The 18410-nt window shown below is 38.4% G+C and overlaps 1 protein-coding gene across 1 annotated transcript in view; it reads right to left on the reverse strand.

Annotated features, from left to right (window-relative positions):
- Positions 1 to 18410, reverse strand: part of FARSB (phenylalanyl-tRNA synthetase subunit beta) — a 61190-nt gene that overhangs the window by 25672 nt on the left and 17108 nt on the right. The window contains exons 10-15 of the mRNA XM_010948854.3: positions 17425 to 17476; positions 15077 to 15138; positions 14587 to 14794; positions 14007 to 14087; positions 10553 to 10645; positions 6650 to 6767 (exon numbers count right to left, since the gene is read on the reverse strand). Of these exons, the coding sequence (XP_010947156.2) occupies positions 6650 to 6767; positions 10553 to 10645; positions 14007 to 14087; positions 14587 to 14794; positions 15077 to 15138; positions 17425 to 17476 (614 nt within the window). The remainder of the gene's footprint in view (positions 1 to 6649; positions 6768 to 10552; positions 10646 to 14006; positions 14088 to 14586; positions 14795 to 15076; positions 15139 to 17424; positions 17477 to 18410) is intronic.

An 18410-nucleotide genomic window follows, 5' to 3' on the forward strand; every position in this document is an offset into this window, starting at 1 on the left:
TTTCTGCTTGGTGTAGATTCTCTTTCATCAAAGTACCAACGATTAAAAACAAATGAGAGGTGTTAGTTTATGTCATCATATTTGGCACAGACTGGAAGAGGGCAGAGTCTTCAAGGGAGCCCTTCCATCTCTAGCTCACACTCAACGAGAAGCCCAAATAAAGATGCTACGAGAAAGTCTACTAGGAAACCAACAACCTCCTAGGGCAATCGGTGCCTGATATTGAGCTTGAGAATTGAGAACTGAGCCTGGCCAAGCTCAGAAAATGAAACAAATCACCTCAATTTTTAGTTTTCCATCCAACAAATTTCTTTACTGTTGGCACCCAAGAGACTGTCACATACACTACAAGTTTTTCTTATCTCCAAAAGAAATTCAGAGTAGGCCTAATGATTCACAAAAGCTACAAGAATCCAGTCAAGATATATACCTTAAAATTTAGGTCTGATGTGGGAAAACAGGAACCTTTACACACTTTTGGAAGGAATCCTAATTTGTAAAAAAAAAAAAAAAATACTTTTTAGAAGAGAATTTGACAAGGTAGCAAATATTTAATGTGCATACTTACGGACTGACCAATTCAATTTCTAAAAGTACATATTTGTAAAGGGTACAAGGATATTCATCACAACAGACATTTTAGCAAAAACCTGGTAATAATCTAAACAGTCACCATAACAATCTGAGTAAGTAAATTACAATATATCCACACAATGGAATATTATGCAGCCATTAAAAAGAATGGGGTGGACAGAATATGTTCATAGGAAAAAAGTACAAATCAAGACAGATAAAGCATAATTCTATCTGCCTGAACACTACATAAAGTATTTATCTGTATCTTTGGCTATATATAGAAATGTAAACCATGTGGTTGCATATGCATAAAATGTCTGGCAACTAATTCTAAGAGCAGGATTTGGGAGAAGTTGGATACGTGCATTTCTTTTAATGTGAAAACAATGTAACTGCTCTTAAAAATATGTATTTGTGAAAGTTCTTAAAGATATTACAAACACATTTTCATTTTAAAAACAAACATAATAAAACTTAAGAGTAATTTTTCTTAAAACACTTCTATATTATAGCACTGAGGTAGAGACTTTTCTTTTTTAAATAATGCTGAAAACCAAGGAGTAAATGTGAGGAAAAATCTATGACCGTCACAATGCATGAAGGAAAAAGTTATATCCTGGTGGACTGGTTTTTATTTCATTAACATAAACCTGGAATGGATTTTTATCTATTAAAAAAATACAGTATTCAATGCATGACAGAGCACATTATGCTCACATTAGCAGATCTTAACTGTGTTGAACCAAACGTAATAAAATAACTTTCTATATTAAAAATGATGTTATTTACACAGTTAAGATGCCATCACATATGCGACGGATGCCACTTCAAATATTGTTAATGTCAACGTTCCCTACACCCATGTTTTTTGAATTATTAATTGGAAATTCTACATGCCAAAAATATGAAGTAGTAAAATTAAATTAATCCAGGCTGATGACATAAGCTCTCTTTAGAAAGCCACATTCCACATGTGGACCCTCGATAATCATCCATTATTTAATGACTGTAGAATGGACAATTTCTCAGAGCTGAAGTATTTTACAAGCTCATAATGAAAACGCTTTCATTGAGCTTTCTATCAAGCAAAGAATCATACAAAAAACTACAAAGATTGGGCCCCTAAATTTTAGTAAGTTACAATATAAGACAGATACATGAAAGGTACAAACCAACAGTAAATAGAAAGAATCAACCAAATTAAAAGAACAATGAATTAGCTATTTCCTATGTGGCCATGGTGGCCCAGGGAGGAGAAAGGAACAAGGATCTTAAATATATTAAACTGAAGCTAAATTAATTAACTTTAAAAAGTTAAACAAATTTCTGGATTTCCACATCCAAACTAGGCAGGGTAAGAAACAGGTCATTCTTTGATTTAGAAAAGCTTTAGGGAGAATGAAAAATTTTAGGAACTATTTAAATAGCAATTTGGGGGGGTGGGGCAGAAGAAATGCAGCATGTACCAGGACTACAGCAATGCTTTGGAAAACACAGGAATGGTCTGAGCAAGACGTAAAGGCTTGGAATAAGTGTGCGTTTGCTAAAGTAAGTGATGTAACTAGACCCCTTCGAGGGGTCAAGAGGCCTTTAACCCATTCCTTCTACTATAATAACTATTAAAACCCCAAATTCTTTAAATACAGTAGTTAAAACTAAAGCACATGGCAATATGATTATCAGGGTTCTCCAACTGGATGACTGTATCATGCTAAATTTAAGTCTATACGCTTGCTTACAAAGCCAAACTAAGCCTTCCTTCTTAGGCTCTCATTCCTTTTAAACTTAAGACTCAACCCAGTGATACATTTTCTTCTGCCACTGTTGTGAGCTTCTAGGCAAACTGGTGACCATCATGGAATAAACTTTGATGGCAGAATTCAATCTGTATTTAATTAAAAAGCCAGAATGTTGGACTTTGCAAAATACAGCTGCATTTCTGGGCATGAAGATCAGCAATATACAACTCCTCTGAAGTAATTTTTTTTCACTATTTTGTTTACAGTGTACCCTTGACACTGAGCAGAAAAAACAAAAACATCAACAACTGAAACCAACCAATAACTCACAGAGCAGCCTGATCTGACAGCTTCAGTGCAGCCTCTACTGACTTCCTCCTTATAATAAAGCTGAAAATCTACCCCGCAGCAGAGTCTGCATTTAAATTCTCGTTCCAAAGGCACACGCTACTCTGCCCAACAAAATGGATAAATCAGCTTAGTCCCTCTAGTCATGACTAATTTTTTTAAATGTTGCAGCAACTTCTTACGATCAACAAGCACAATGACTGGCTTGGCCTCAAAGAGCGGGGGTGTGTCTGACTCAGAGTGGAAATCCTCCTCCGTGAGGAGGGGGCCTGAGCCCCTCACTGGGCAGCCGGACGGCCTCACGACACGGACGGCCAGTCAGAAAGTCCACGCTAGCACGAAGAGGTTGGCCGGTGAGGCTGCGCGCGAGCACAGGGGCTAGCGGACGTTCATCGACTCTTACAGGAACGCAGGTCGGACAGAATTTGTGGGAAGTATACTGAAATCCAGGGTGGATTCCTTTATCATTTCCCTTTTGGAAGACATGCCTGGCTCCACATGACATGACATGAAGCTCAGAGTGTTGGGTTCTCCTTAGTGTTACAAAACAAGTTAGTGGCTGTGGTCACTCCCTGCTCTGTGCTACCAGGAAGCCTTGGACACCCCGTTGGAGCGCCACCTACAGCACTGCTCACCGGTCTCTCTCAAGACTGGCACCCTTGCCTGTTATATTCCAAGCAGCCCTAGCACAGAAAAAGAACGAAAAAATACTTTTCTACCAGTGCCACGAATAAGCCTGCCTCGCCTGCTTTTGCCACACATCCCCACCCCTTCTGAACCAGTAGTTTGGTTGTTGCCCTCACAAGTGAAAATTTAGGACATTTTCATAATAACTGGAAAACCCCTCTATCACTGCACTTTTGACGGTCCAGATTTTTTTTTCCTTCAAAATTATTTCATTATTAGGAGGAAATGACTAATGTAAATCCAACAGAGGGATGGTAAAAATATATGCGCTCAATTCATTGAAAAGAAGTGGGTGATGAATTACTCAAAAAACATTCTTGTTTTCTTAAATTCCCACCTTCGTACGTTTTGGCTTTCTTATCCTATAGTGAACAACAGAAGAAAAACCAATTAAGTCAAAAATTAGGATAAAAATGAGCCCCAAGTGCCGCAGTAAGGTGATGTTAACCCTATAATGGACAGCGAAGGTTTTTAACTCATTCGCATAGAAAATCCCCAGAGACCAAGATGCTAGGTATCTGGCCTCAGGAACGGCTAATACCCCGACAGTCAGAGCTAACACCAAACAATGCTTAGTACATGGCTGGAACTTTTCAAAACACATGTAATTTTTAGAGCAAATCTAATGAAATAAGAGCTATCATTATCCCAATTGCACAGATGAGAAAACTGAGGCACAGAGAAATTAAATAAATTGTCCAAAGTTAAGCAGCTGGTAAGTGGCAGAACCATGACTCAAACGCAGGCACACTGGCTGCAGGGTCACTCTATGGAACTGCAGTGTCGAGCCACCTTCTCCTACAGAGTCCTCTCTGTACCCCAGAGGACAGGCAGGGAGTCCACATGTACGTATTTCGAATAATCCAATCAGAAAAGCTTCTTTCGTTATGAAATAAAATCTAGGCCCACCTATACAGGAAACATACTCCAAATAAAACAAAACAAAATGTTTTCAAGACGATAGACTAACTGAGCACATTTACTTCCTCTCATTCCTCAAACCCCATTGATATGACAGAAAATTTTAAAGAAAATTTTTAAGGTATAGAAGGGGTCTGCTGCAGAGACAAGAACCACGCTTCCTGATGAAACAAAGCACAGCAGAACTACAAAGCTCTGAGTGAAACAGTATATAGATGGGGTTTCTGGGATTATCATCAGGGTGATGTGTTAAATGATGGCTCTAGAGCTTAAGAACAGAGCTCTCCCAACCTCCAAGCATGGGGCTTGGGGCAGAATGGAGTCTACATCTGGGCCTTCCCAGCAAACACAGAGAAAAAGAAAAACAGCAAAGGCATCTCTACCCAGGACTCAACACAGTGAACTGCTCCACCCCTACAGTGAAACCCTCCCTGTGGCAACTGTGGGCACCCCAGCTCGCCCCTCACCCTCTCCCTCCGGACTCTGAGCTGCCTGCTTGTGAGCATGCCCAGCCCTGCAGGGAGCCTTTGCAATTAGGGAAGAGGCTTGTCGCTGACACAGTATTACAGAACTTTTGAGGAAATCTAGAATAATTAACCTAATCCTATATTTAGAAACATGAATGGCTCACCAAGGATCAAAACAACATAAAACTCAAAGAACTAAGATGAAAGGTAACAAGTCAAAGTTAATACGAAAATTTGACACTGGAATTGTAACAAACTCTCAGTTATCTGTACCAATGAGTGGTCTGAGGCACAAGAACCCTCAAAACTATTTGCAGCTGGTGCTGAATGTTTTCTGATTTCTATTATAGCAGATTTACCACCCAAGGAAACTTCTACATAGACTGATACGAGAAGGAACTTTTATTCTCTAAGGATATAAGCACTGAGACCAAAGTTCTGGCCCTAGCTCGCAGTCCCTTGTTTTATGCAGCCTTGAGCAAAGTACCACTTTTCTGTCTTAATTTTACAGTATATTAAATGGGGACAATATTTTGTCCCATCTGCCTCAAAGAGATGTTTTAACAATCAAAAAATAAAAAGTATATAAAAGAGGTTTTTTGAAGAGCAAAAAGCACCATACAAATGCAAGGTGATGCTCTTAACTGAAGACAGGCTGCATCCCGGGAAGCAGAAAGAATCCAGCACTGGCTGAAAAGTTTGCAATGGATGGTCCACAGACAGACAGTTAAGGTGCTCATACCTCTACAATCTCTATTTCTTAAGACAGGCCAATTTATAACCAATAGTTCTTGACTTTTGCTAGTTAGAATGATAGCACATCGTCCTTTCAGGTGAAATTGAGGAAAGGCCTCTTCTTCTGTCAACTGATTCAAAAGAACACACTCTGAATTCTGCAGAGTCTGGAGTAAGACTGACCGAATAAATACTGCTAGGACTTCAACTGTTCAATCCAAGGAACCAAAGAAATACTGCCAGCAATTGAGTCATTTGAGGGCACTGCTTACCAAGAGATACCACATACGCAGCTCTAAACAGTTAGTCTTATATAAGTTGAAGACATGGAGAAGTTTGAATAAGACATGATATGTTTGGGAAGACATAGGAAGTCTGAATGAGACAGACTTTCTTAGCAATCAGGTTTAAGTACTCACTAAATACATATTTGTTAAATAACCACTGCACTCCAAATACTGGACGAAGCGACTTGCTGGGCTAACAAGTCCACACGATACTCCACAAGTCCACAAGAAACAAAACTGGTAAACAAGACAAAAACTGGTAAAACACATTTACAATCACTGGTACAACAGTGATATGAACAATCACTGCTAAACCAGAATGGTAAACTGTCGAGTATGTCAGAATGACGCATGACATGAGAAACCAAGATATAGTCCACAGTGCTTTTCAAGTTGAGGTTTTAATAGGACTCTTCATAAATATTACTAAATTCTTTGTTAAAATTTGCTTTCTATTAAAAGTAAGAGATTTAGCAATCAAATATCTGGCCCTTGCTTTGATTGATTCAAATAAATAAGTCATGAAAATTAAATTTATGAAACAATTTATGAAGAAATTCCAACACTAAGCTGGATATTTGATGATAAGATATAACGGTGTTGGGTTATTTGAAAAAAACAATAGTGGCAGTCCTTATCTTTTAGAAATACAAACTAAAGTGTTTGTTGATGAAATGGTACGATGTCTAGGGTTTACATTAAAATAATATGAGGAAGTGGGTTGAGTACAGATGAAAGAAGTGTGGCCATGAGCGTGCTGGTAACTGCTGAAGCTGGTGCTGGAATCATGGGAGTAATTATGTTATTTTCCCTACTTTTATGCACAGTTCAAACTTTTGTAACAAAAAATGCTTTAGAAGTATATAAATCAAAGGTGGCTCGTTCTTACCTCTGCTAGAATCTTTTATTACAATGTCAGAGATTTCAAACAATTTCAGAGGAAGGGGCATCTTCCGATTCGCAGCTATGGTCTTCAGGAGGCCAGGAAGGAGGGTAGTGCGTGCCACCTACAGGAGAAGACACGCAACTTCACTGACCAAACAGGAACCAAACAGAAGTACTTGGTTAAAAGACTCCATGGCCTCACAGGAAGACACTTCCGAAAAATGCGATGCCTAAATATCCAAGTCATTTTTAGTTTTTAATTCCAGGACACTAAAAGAACTGAAGTATTCTGGACTTCAAACTCACAAAATGAAAAATCATAAACTTAATTAAAAAATAAATGAAAAACAAACATAACAAATATAATTGCTTGTATCTAAGATTAGTTTTTATCATTTTAAAAATTACAGTTAGCCTTCAAGATTTCAAATATGCAGATTTTCATATCCTGCTTCATTTCACAAAGTAACTGAAGTAGATTACAAGAAATACAAATACTTAAATACTTTAAATACGAATTAACCAAATTTTTTAAAAACTAGGATCAGGGAAAGTGTAAATTCAATTAAAATACCAAGACAGTGAAGAAAACAGAGCACAAATATGTAGGCACTAAAAAAACCCATGTAGCTGCTATGGCAGGCTGTGACTACAGTTTTCAGCTTAGTAGCCAAAACAAATAGGAAAACATGTATAGTTATTCTTAATATTCATAAGAAATGCAAATATAGATCCCAATTAAAAAAAAAAAGGCAAGGAGGGGGGAACAGTCCCCGTTTGGTCTGTGAAATAAATTTCTCATCCTAAGCTATATGACGTAACGTTAGCTTTGAACACATCATTTTATCAGAAAGGTTTTATGAGCCATGGTTCGACATCGGTAAGAGTCTGGGCTCTGCGGTCAGACCCCAACACCATTCATTACCTTTTGCCCAGACTACTGCATGAGCTCCTTAGGTTAATTTCTCTGCTTCTACTTGCCACTTTATGATCCATTATTCTCCCCAAAGAGTGACCCTTTAAGACCTAAATCAGATCATGGAACTCTCCGGCTTCAAAATCTCCAACAGCCTTCCATCAGATTTTGAATAAAACCCATGCTCTACTTGGGGCCCTATGTGATTCTGGCCCTGACCCCTTCTCCAACCTGACACCTGCTACTCCCCCTGCCTTACTGCACACGCTCCAGACACACACAGGATCCCATCCCAGGCCTCCACACTTGTGCTTTCCTCTGCACCATACATTCTTCCTCTAGATTCGCATGTAGCCATCTTACTTCCTTCAAGTTTCTGCTCAAAAGTCCTCTCCTACATGGGCCTTCCCTGACCACCCTGGCTAAAATGGCACCCCCTCCTAGATCCTGTACAACTAACAATAAGCCCTTAAATGGACTTGCTATATTGTGCTGAGGGAAAAAGAGAACACCTTTTTTACCGATAGTCATTCTACCAGAGCTGGTATTAACCTTCAAGTCAGTGCTTTCTGACACACGGGTCACTTTCCCAACTAAAGAGGAAGTGCCCAATTCCTTCACAGAAACAAAACTTCCATGTTAAAAGACAGTTTAACTTACTGGAATATAAATAAACTACTTTGATAGATAACTTTTCTTAGTTTTTTTTTTTCCCCACTTTATTTTATAGGTAAGATTTATTTATTCAAAAACCCACAGCAATACAAAAAATTAAACCCGAATCAGATCAAACTTCTAGATCTAACTCCAATTTACTGGAAATATAGGGGACCACTGGAATATAGTCAGCAAAGTCCTAAATGTGAGAACTCCACAGGACAAATGACCCAGTTTCTTTCACAAAGAAGGACAGAGAGAGAGAGAGAGAGAGAGAGAGGAACAGTGTGAATGGATGCAGGCAACCTTTAGAGCAAAAGAGACTTAAGAAGCACATCAATCAACTTTGATGTACCAACCTCATTTCAACCCTAAATCACAAAAACTACATAAAAAAATGAGACACTTAAGAAAATTTGAACCATAACTGGATATTTGAGGATATTAAGGAATACTATTGCTAATTTGGGGAATATGGTAATAGTCTGTAATTGTGTTTATAATAATTATAGTAACATTTTATAAACTTTAGTAAATAACATTTATTTTATTCATTCTTTAACATATCTACTATTAGAAAATAGCCCAAAGTTAAGAATTATGCAAAAGAAAGAATAAGTTTTGACAACAAATTCAGATACAAAACCATGAACAACTCATATTTATTTTAACCATAAATAAGTATAAACCTGTTAGCCACATTAGTAACGGTAGGATATATCTGTCTGTTAATCAGGAGTAAAATACAGAATCTGTCAAGTTTAAAAGACAGACTCTTTTTCATCTCTAATGTATTTTATGCAGAAATAGTTTTATTTTTAGAAATACTGATTCTTAAGTGTGCTAAGCCACAGACATTTATGGTGACATTTAACATGTTTCTGATTTTGTTTTGCTTCCACTTATATAAAATACAGAAGACAGGATGTAAAACCTAAAGAACTTAACATTACCACATCTTAAGAACTCTATCAGGCTTGATAAATGAAAATAAGAAAAAAAAACTTTGGAATAAATAAAAATCCATTAAGATTTTTTTTTTAATTAATTTTACTTTTGAAGGGGGGAGATAATTAGGTTTACTTATTTATTTACTTACTTGTTTTAATGGAGGTACTGGGGATGGACCCAGGACCTTGTGAATGCTAGGCATATGCTCTACCACTGAGCTATACCCCCCCCATCAAAATCCATTAAGATTTACTGAAAAATCTCTCTATCCAAATGAATTTGAGTATCTCTTATTAAAAAGAATGCCTTGGACATCTTCTAAAAGCAGTAGAAAAGCTAGTGGACCTCAGAAAACAAAACATTAAACCTCCTAAACACAATTCTTCTAAATTAGTGTAAGGATTCTTCAAAGTTCTGATACTGAATACAGAGAAGAATTCATGTACTTGATATATATTACTACCAATTTGTTCTTTAATTAGTCTAGCTCTAATCTGCCACATTAGCAGGTAGTTCTATAGATTAAATCTAACTTTAAAAGATCTAAATTTTAACGTTTTTTAGAACTTTTAGAATTTTTAGAACTAATTCAGTCCACTGCTTTTACAAAAGTGAAAACCAAGATCCAAAGAAACTATTTCAAATCACAGAGTTCAGATATTATTTTATAATAGCATTAACTTTCTTAAAAGCATTTCCTTCCCATTCTAAGATTCCCCTTGATTCTAGCAGACATGACCATGTCTAAAGTCTCGGTTAAAAAAATCACAGAACTGCATATACAAGAAAAATAGAAGGAGCTTATTAGTATGGAAGAGATGTCATTAATAAATAAAGATATTATAATCTTGAAATGCTCTCTTCTTATAGTTAATATCATAATCTATAATGCAAATCACTTAACATTTACTATTAAAGTACTATTGTTCTCATTTAACTATTCCTAACCTCTGCCAATAAACTAGACAATTACAATGAAAGGCACAGTCAGCTTAGTCAAGAACTGGAGTCAAGACTAACTGCAAAGTGAAAGACTTCATGGAGGCACTGGGCACAGGTGGCGATTCACTAATTACAAATATGTGGAAAAGAGAGGAAACCTGAAACTAATACTAGTCAATTCTGAAATGGAAAGTTCAGACAAGAAAGGCTTGTCTCAGTAGCACAAAGCAAGTAAGAACCACCTATGAGGTTAATCAAGAAAGGGTTATAAAATGTTTTAAGAAGTTTTATCAGTGAAGAATGTAAGAACCAAACACAAACTTATCCAAGAAGAGATTTTAAAGATTTTGCCATCTGAGGTAAAATAACTGGAGAGACTTTTTATAACTCATGCACTGCCTCTCAGTTTTTACCCAAATTGTTATCTACTTAAACACTTACCTGAAATTCAGCTGTTTTAGGATTACTTATGTGGACTGCCTTTGTTGCAGAGATATCCAAACCCAGTTTATCAGCAATATCTTCTTGAGAGCACTAAGAAATACCACAAAATAGATCAAAAAGTAAAAGCAATGACTAAATTTAATATAAAAAATATCTAATGCTGTAACAACTTTTGACAGTCTCACAGCAATGTAGATTATACAAATCAGTAAGCTAAGAATAAACATAGAGCAAGTAAATTCAGGTCCACAGCAGATTAATTTAACATGAATAGTTCTCTTATAATGAGTTCTAACCATGACGCAGAGCTAAAGTACATTTTCACTCACATGGAGACGGTGGTATAACCTTCCTAAGTCAGCCTCCCGCTTGCTTTACCCGTCTAACCTCCCACAATTCCCTACTCATTCCCTGAACCGCACACTTTTCCCCACCTTTACCTGAAATGCCCTCCCTGTTCTACTTGCTGCCACCCACCAAGGTTCTACATAAAAGACATCTCTTCTACCTCTTCCATAAAAAAACACCTAGTGACTCTGGTCAGAACTTCTCTCTCCCTCCTTGGTGTTCACATGACTTCCTGCTTTGACTACTGCTGTAACCTTGCTAAATCCGCACTGACTTGCAGCAGAATGGAAGGACTGAGAGCAGAATTCAAGTGGCCTGAACGATGCCATTTAACTTCTGTGCACATGCACTTGATAAAGCGCCGGGTAATGAGCAAACTCCTAGGCACTCACCCACCAAAAAGAGAAAGATGCTTGTTACCCTCGAAAACCAGGATGGTAGGCAGAATTATGAAAACAAAACTAAGTAACTATGAGATACAGCAACTCTAATAAACGAAATGAGGTAATACAAATACAGTGCTTGGCAAAGCTAAGTGATCAAAAAATATTAATGATGATAACTAGTAACTCATTATTAAGAATAAACAATTGTCATATGTATTGATGCTAACTTTTTGAAAGAGTTTAAAACTTAACATGAAAACTGATATATCATCAGATTACTCTTTTCTATTTTTCAACATTAAGTGATCTTCATTGCACTGTTCCACAAAACACTATCTTCCAGGACAGTAAAGTTCTGCTTTTCACTTAGAAAAAAAGAGTGGGTTTAGATTCATTTTATGCCAATACCAGTTCTAATGACTCTTGCCATGCTCTCTTGGGAAAGATTCTAAAGACACATCCGGGCGCAGCAGAAAGTTCCTTGAACGGCCATGGCTGCAGTGGTGGAGAATGGTGGCAGGCATGCCGGCTATAACCATTTTTTTCCCCATAACATGGAGGCGTTTTTATAACAAGTTTTAGATATGATGTGACAATTAATTAGGAAGTGCAACTTATACAATACAATCTACTGTCAAACAGAACCGGTACTGTCTGTGTGAAAGGAAAAGGCTCCGCAGACACAGGGCCACTCAGCTAGGTATCTGAGTGACCTGCACTTTATCACGAAGCTGGACAATACGATGTAGCGATAAGAAGCAATCTAAATCAAGGTATCCTGAAGTGGCAGCAACTGAGACACAGGATGTTAATATTTTATGTCTTTAAAGTGGTAAAAAAAAAAAAAGAACAAGGAAATTAAGCCCATTAATTTTTATGAATATTATTCTTATAATAAGGCTAAGGTAGATATTTAGTTTTAAAAGTGAGCTGATTTAAAAGGTGTAATATTACACTAGGTGTAATATTACACCTAGTATGCAGATACAGCAAAAATCATGATGATGATATGTGAGTGACTTACACTTGGGCAGTCAGGGCTGGGTTTTAGGAGGTCTGTTACTCTTGTGCAAAACCAGATGTAATGCTCAGTGATGTTTAGATTTGCTTAGAAAATACGTAACTTTACAAATACCTTTAACGTTGAAATTCCTACAGGAAGACTGTTACTACAAATCTGAAACTCTCTAGCCCCTAACTCCTTTCCCACTGGGGTGATAATGCGTTGAAGTGACCTTGTACAGCCAAACAGACTGTGGCACTCCTGGTGGGACAGTTCAGTCACAGACCTAGGGTGCAGACAGACCTGGGCAGGAATCCCCGGTGCACAGGCAGCTGGCTGCGTGGAGTGGGACAAGCTGCCGCGTAGGACAGAAACACCCACCTCACAGGATTGCAGGGACAGATGGAGTCACGTACATGAAGCCCTTGGTGCGAGACAAACTCTGCAGAGCAGCTACTGCCCAGGAGGCAGGTTGTGTGCTCCCCCAGAGGTACACGGGGCTACATGCTTACAAAATCAGTTCCTCTGCCACTCATTATAATTTTAAAGAATAGAACAGTTCCCTTTATGCTATTTTTTGTGTTTCATTTGACATGAAATCACTGCTGCTCCTGACTGCCTAGGCGTATGTGGCATACATATGACCGACGTGGTCCTGAAACCTAGCACAGTCTAACGTAACGGAAAAGCACTGCTGTGGAAGTCAAAAGGCCGGATTCTTGTTACGGTTACCCGCTCTCTGCGTAAACTGTGCTGGGTTCTTATCCTCTCTCGGCCTCAGGCTTCCTCACTCACTGGTACGGTGCCTGGCACATAACAGAAGTTCCATAAAAGCTGTTGCATAAATGTCTGCTAAATCAGAAAAGTGAAGGTACTGAACTGCATCTGTATGGTCTCTTCCAACATTCACATCCTATGAATTACAAATGCTCCACAAAGTGACAGAGGAGAGGCTGCAGCCCTCAGCAACCCTCCGTGCACAGGTGGTAATTTCCACTACTGCCTTCTGTAAATACTTAAAAGACAGAATTTCAGGGCTGTGGGGAGCTTTCCTGGTTGTTTTGGTCTGGTTTTGGCCCTACGTTGTTGAGCTGAAACATACCTGAATACTCGAAAACTACACCGTGGGCACCACAGAAATGCTCAGCACAAGAGAAAAAGAACTACAAATTGCACACACATTTCACTATCTTCAAATGGTCAATCTGCTGGGGGAGGGAGATTTCCATCTGATTTTGTAATAAAATTCATTTCCTGATTTAGGCCTTTTATGTCAGCTTTTCAACTCAAAGCAAATGTTTGTGAACATGTACAAAGACAAAGAAACAAGTTTAATGTGGAACAGTCCACAAGCTCTTAACCAGGGCAGCAGCCAGTGGGCAAGGCCACAACTAACTCAGGACCAAAAATCCTAACTGAATGAACTTGGTTAGGAAACTCACTGTGAACCCTCAACACTTACATGAAACTCAAATACACTGGCATCTGTCATTTAAAACAACTTTTTTAGTCCTTCATGCTTTTCTGTGACTAAAAGAAAAGAAATCTTCATCATTTCTTGAGCAGAAATTATAGAATCTCAAGTACAAACTCATTCCTCTAGAACCTGGAAATTTTATGAATTTTTATAAACTCATATAAGGAATCACAGAATAAGTAATTCAGAGATTCCAAGAAAACAATCAGCAGAGCAGAAAAAGCACGTAAAACATACCAGGGCAAAGGTGAGTGCTTCCGTGAACCCCGCGGCTGCCATGTCATGTCTTAGGAGTTCTGTGAGCTTATTAAGTGGAAACTAGGGGAAGAAATTATTTCACCTCAATAAAATTTCCTGTATTTTTTAAGAGAGATTTACAGAAAACATATAGAGATTTACATGTCATTAAAAGGAAATCACCCTTCCATCCTTACTAATACACTGCTAACCACACCTCTCCCCACCACCTCTCTACCCCAACACCCCTACATAGATGTACAAACCCCCGCTTCCACCCCTCCCACACACAGCTTCTGCCTTCAGGCCCAGGATGACAAAACGAATCTCCCAATCAGAGATGCAAGAAGGGCTCCAAATTCAAAACCTGTCTTTCTTCAAAGAGCTAGTCACCACAGGTTTTCAACATACGCTAATCAACTGGGCATCTGTTTTCTATCCTCTCAATAGCAAATGCCTCTCATAGCACAGCATGCCCCATACTGCTTAATTCCTCTGTTCTGTTTTTCTCGAAGCCTTCCTGGCATTCAACAATCAGTTTCTAACAGTAAGGAGTGTTTATTTAAGGGTGCAATCTTACTTGATTAGCTATGGTGTATGTTTTCGGGAGAGTCATCTGAATGTTGTTATACCCATAAGCAATGGCTGCATCTTCTATGATGTCACATGCGTGGATAATGTCAGCTCTGGTCGGAGGGATTTCAATCTCAATCTGATTCCCATCGCCTATGACTTGTGACTTTAAACACATCCTAGTCAGAAGCTTGGCAAGATTTTCTGGAGTTTCTCTGAAATAGGAATGTATAAACCATAAACTTCACTACACTATTTAAAAGGTGTTCATATTTTGTTTCAAAATATGCTACTACTTGAAACAGTAACCTTTTTCTGTGAATTCCGACAGACACCAGACATCCTAACTGATGTTCTTTCATCACTTAACTTACTCTAAAGGGACATCAAAATCTTTTCCAAGCATTCTTTCAGGAAAAATTTAAGTGGTCTTATGAGCACTTCATTCTTCAATTCTCTTCAACAGTAAATAAATAAATGAACTTTTCAGAGCATACCTGATTCCAACCTTTTTGTTAATTAGATCAGCTCTCACCAACTCCTTTCGGTAAGCCAGTTCCTTAAAGAGAAAAAGTTTGAAAAGCTTAAATCATTCCCGCCAGATACAGCGTCAGCCTCTTCCTAATTCAGTTCATTGTTGTTGCAGTTTCATTACCCTTCTAAGAAACTATCATTAGAGCCCGACAGAAAAAAAACCTCAGTGTTTCAAAACACTATTTGCTACATTATATTCATACAGGAACATTCTACCTGCTAGACAATTGGAACTGCTTGGAAATATTATAAAATGCCAAATATTTTTCCTTTTACATGGTCAGTCACCATTCTCGTCAGCAAAACACTGGTGTATTACATTATTTCTAAAATGCTTACAAATCCTGCTGAAGATTTTCCATTTCATCTCACACAAGCAGGTACTTATGACCGAGAAAGAACAATTCACTGTGCTACCCATCACGCTAAATCGAACAGCGTTATGAAGTTATTCCTTTCTTGTCATTTTTTCAGGTGAGGAAATGCAACCATGCCCTCGTCCCAGCTATCCCTCTGCTCCAGGAGACAGCAGGGCTGGGCGCATCTCATGAATTGGTACTCACTCTCCTGCAAATGGTATTGCTACCATGTTAGCCAGGAACAAACACACAAAATCCAGGGTTTTCAGCAACTTTCGAAACATGCCTATGAATATTTCTTATCACTAAATTACTCTCAAAAGAGGAACCACCACTAGCAAAAAGGCCATACATTTTAAAACTTGTTTGGACTCAGATAAGGATAACGGGTCAAAGGCTTGCTATTCAAAATGCAGTTCTCAGAGCAGAAGTGCCATGGTCACCCGAGTTCTTGTTAGAAATGCAGGCCCTCGGGCTTTGTTGCTAGTAGTAGTTAATTACGCAAGACCTACAAAATCTGGACTTTATTTTAAAACAGACTAAAAAGCTCTCTCTCTAGCTTCCCAACTACTACTACTGTGGTCAACTATATAAATGGCCACAAATTCTTCCCTCTCTGTATCCATGGCCTTGAATGTGACACAGGACACCATGCTTAAAAGCACTTGAGCATTGGACCTGCCCTCTCGCTACTGGGAATCCTCCGACCACCACCATGTAAGGAAGCCCAAGCTAGCCTGTGGGATGACAAGACACACTTGACCTGTTCACTCCACTGCCAAGAAGCAGACATGTGAATGAGCCATCCCAGGTCACCAGGCTGCTTAGCCTACCAACCAGCTGGAGCTCAGCAGAGATCAGTCCAGCCAGGCCAGACCAGAACTACCCAGCTGACCTACAGAACCATGACATAAACAAACGGCCATTGTTTTAAGTCAGTAAATCTTGGGGTAGTTTGTTACGTAACAAAGATAACGGATAACAGCCACTAAAATCAATTTTAAAAAAACCTGATACTGCTCTTAATTTCACTCATGCTTTCTACAGTCATACATTTATTCTGAATTATAATTAATACTCTAGAATAAAATACAATGCTAAACACTAATGTTTTCAGGAACGGGAAGGTTTTGATCTTGGAAGGTTTTATCTACTTTAAAAATCATTTAAGGGGTAGAAACTATTCTAGGTTCTGATTCATTTCAAAAATGACAGAGGAATCAAGAAAAATCCAAAGAAAAAAAGCTCGGCAAAGAATGGCCTCACTGAATCAGAATCACACCTAAATGATTGTGACGCTGTAAGAATGTGTTAGAATGGCCATCTTGTATTTACAAAATCATCTTGGGGGGAAAAAAGCCCAGTCAATGAAAAATAATGCTAGTTTAAACTTTTTATCAAGATCACATGTCTTCACAATAATTGTGCTTACTAGTAAATTAATCTTCTTGATACATTTGGAAATATTTATGAATTACAGTGATGGCCTTCCACAACTGTTAATTCAAGTGTGAACAGACTAATTAGGTTTGGATGGCTGAGTCATCTTAAAAGGGGTGAGACTATAAATTAACCCAGTTAACTAGTCGATATGGGAATAAATCACAGGAATTATGGCCATAAAATGCTGTGGTTTAACATGGCATGCTGGAAGTGAAATGCGGTGTAATATAGTGTGTTGGGACTGCCTGAGCATAAATCCTAGCTCCACTGCTTCGCAGGAGCAGGGGTGAGAGCTATTTAACATCTCAAGGTCCCCCTATTTGCCTAGAAAAGGGCCTAATAACAGCACCAACCTCACAGGGTTAATGTGAGGACTAAATCCACAGCATGCACCCGGTATGGTGCCTGGCAGGTAGGTGGATGGGCAGACAGACCAGAGCACTCTATAGCTACTGTTACTATTGCTGCTCCTGTCACCAGCAGCAGCAGCAAGTCATTTCTATACTTACTGGAAAGGTATGCAGTTTTCCATTAGGAAAAACCACCTCAGCTGCTTCAACCCTGAAAAAAAAAAAGCCAGAAAGAAAATTAACTAAGTACAAATAAAACTTAGGGGAAAAAAGGGCCATAAAGTCTAGCAATGTGCCTGGTCAATAAAACTTCTACTTGGTCTACAACTGCAGCCTCAACATATTCAATCTAGCCACATGCCCACACTGCTGTCTGGACTGACCCTCCCACGTCCAGCGGTGCTAGTCCACGTCCTATGGCTCCCAGGTCTCCTGAGGAGGGGTCCACCTGGTAAGTTTATCTCCCAGTACTGCAAAGCACGCCTCCTCTATGAACTCCTTGCCAATACTGACACTCGCATTCCAGGATTTACTAGGGTCATGTTGTTACACAATGAAAACTGACTGACACAACCCCTAAAATGCAAGCCAATCCAAAATACCAAAAACAAACAAACAAACAAAAAAACCAAAAACAACTAATACCACCCATACAATTTCAGACACGCTTTCCATAATTATACACTGATTTTGAATTACATACTCTAGAATAAACTATGATGCTAACACACGGAAAGGGCCATATAGGTTTAGTTTTTTTTTTAATTAAAAAATCAGTTTGGAACAAATTCAGTAGTCCTACTGATGTATATGGGATATATGCTTTGCTTTTATATGATTCTCTTCCTCTGTTTAGCTGTTCCTTCTTCTGTTCCTCCATGTTTATATTCTTAAATCCAATGATCCTTAAGTATAGCTTAAATTTCCTTGCCTCCATGATGTCTGCCCAGATTGCCTCAGCTAGCAGTAACTTACCCTTACAAACAGCCAGAACATTACTGAAAATTTTTAAAGTACTTATCACTTTTTACTTTATAATTACTTATTCATATGTCTTAGCTCCCCAAAAAGGTTATATATCCTAGTTATAGGAACCACATTTTTCATCTTTATATTTAGCACAAGGCCTTAGAGCCTTGACTTTA

This window comes from Camelus bactrianus, chromosome 5 (assembly GCF_048773025.1).
Source record: "Camelus bactrianus isolate YW-2024 breed Bactrian camel chromosome 5, ASM4877302v1, whole genome shotgun sequence".
NCBI lineage: Eukaryota > Metazoa > Chordata > Mammalia > Artiodactyla > Camelidae > Camelus > Camelus bactrianus.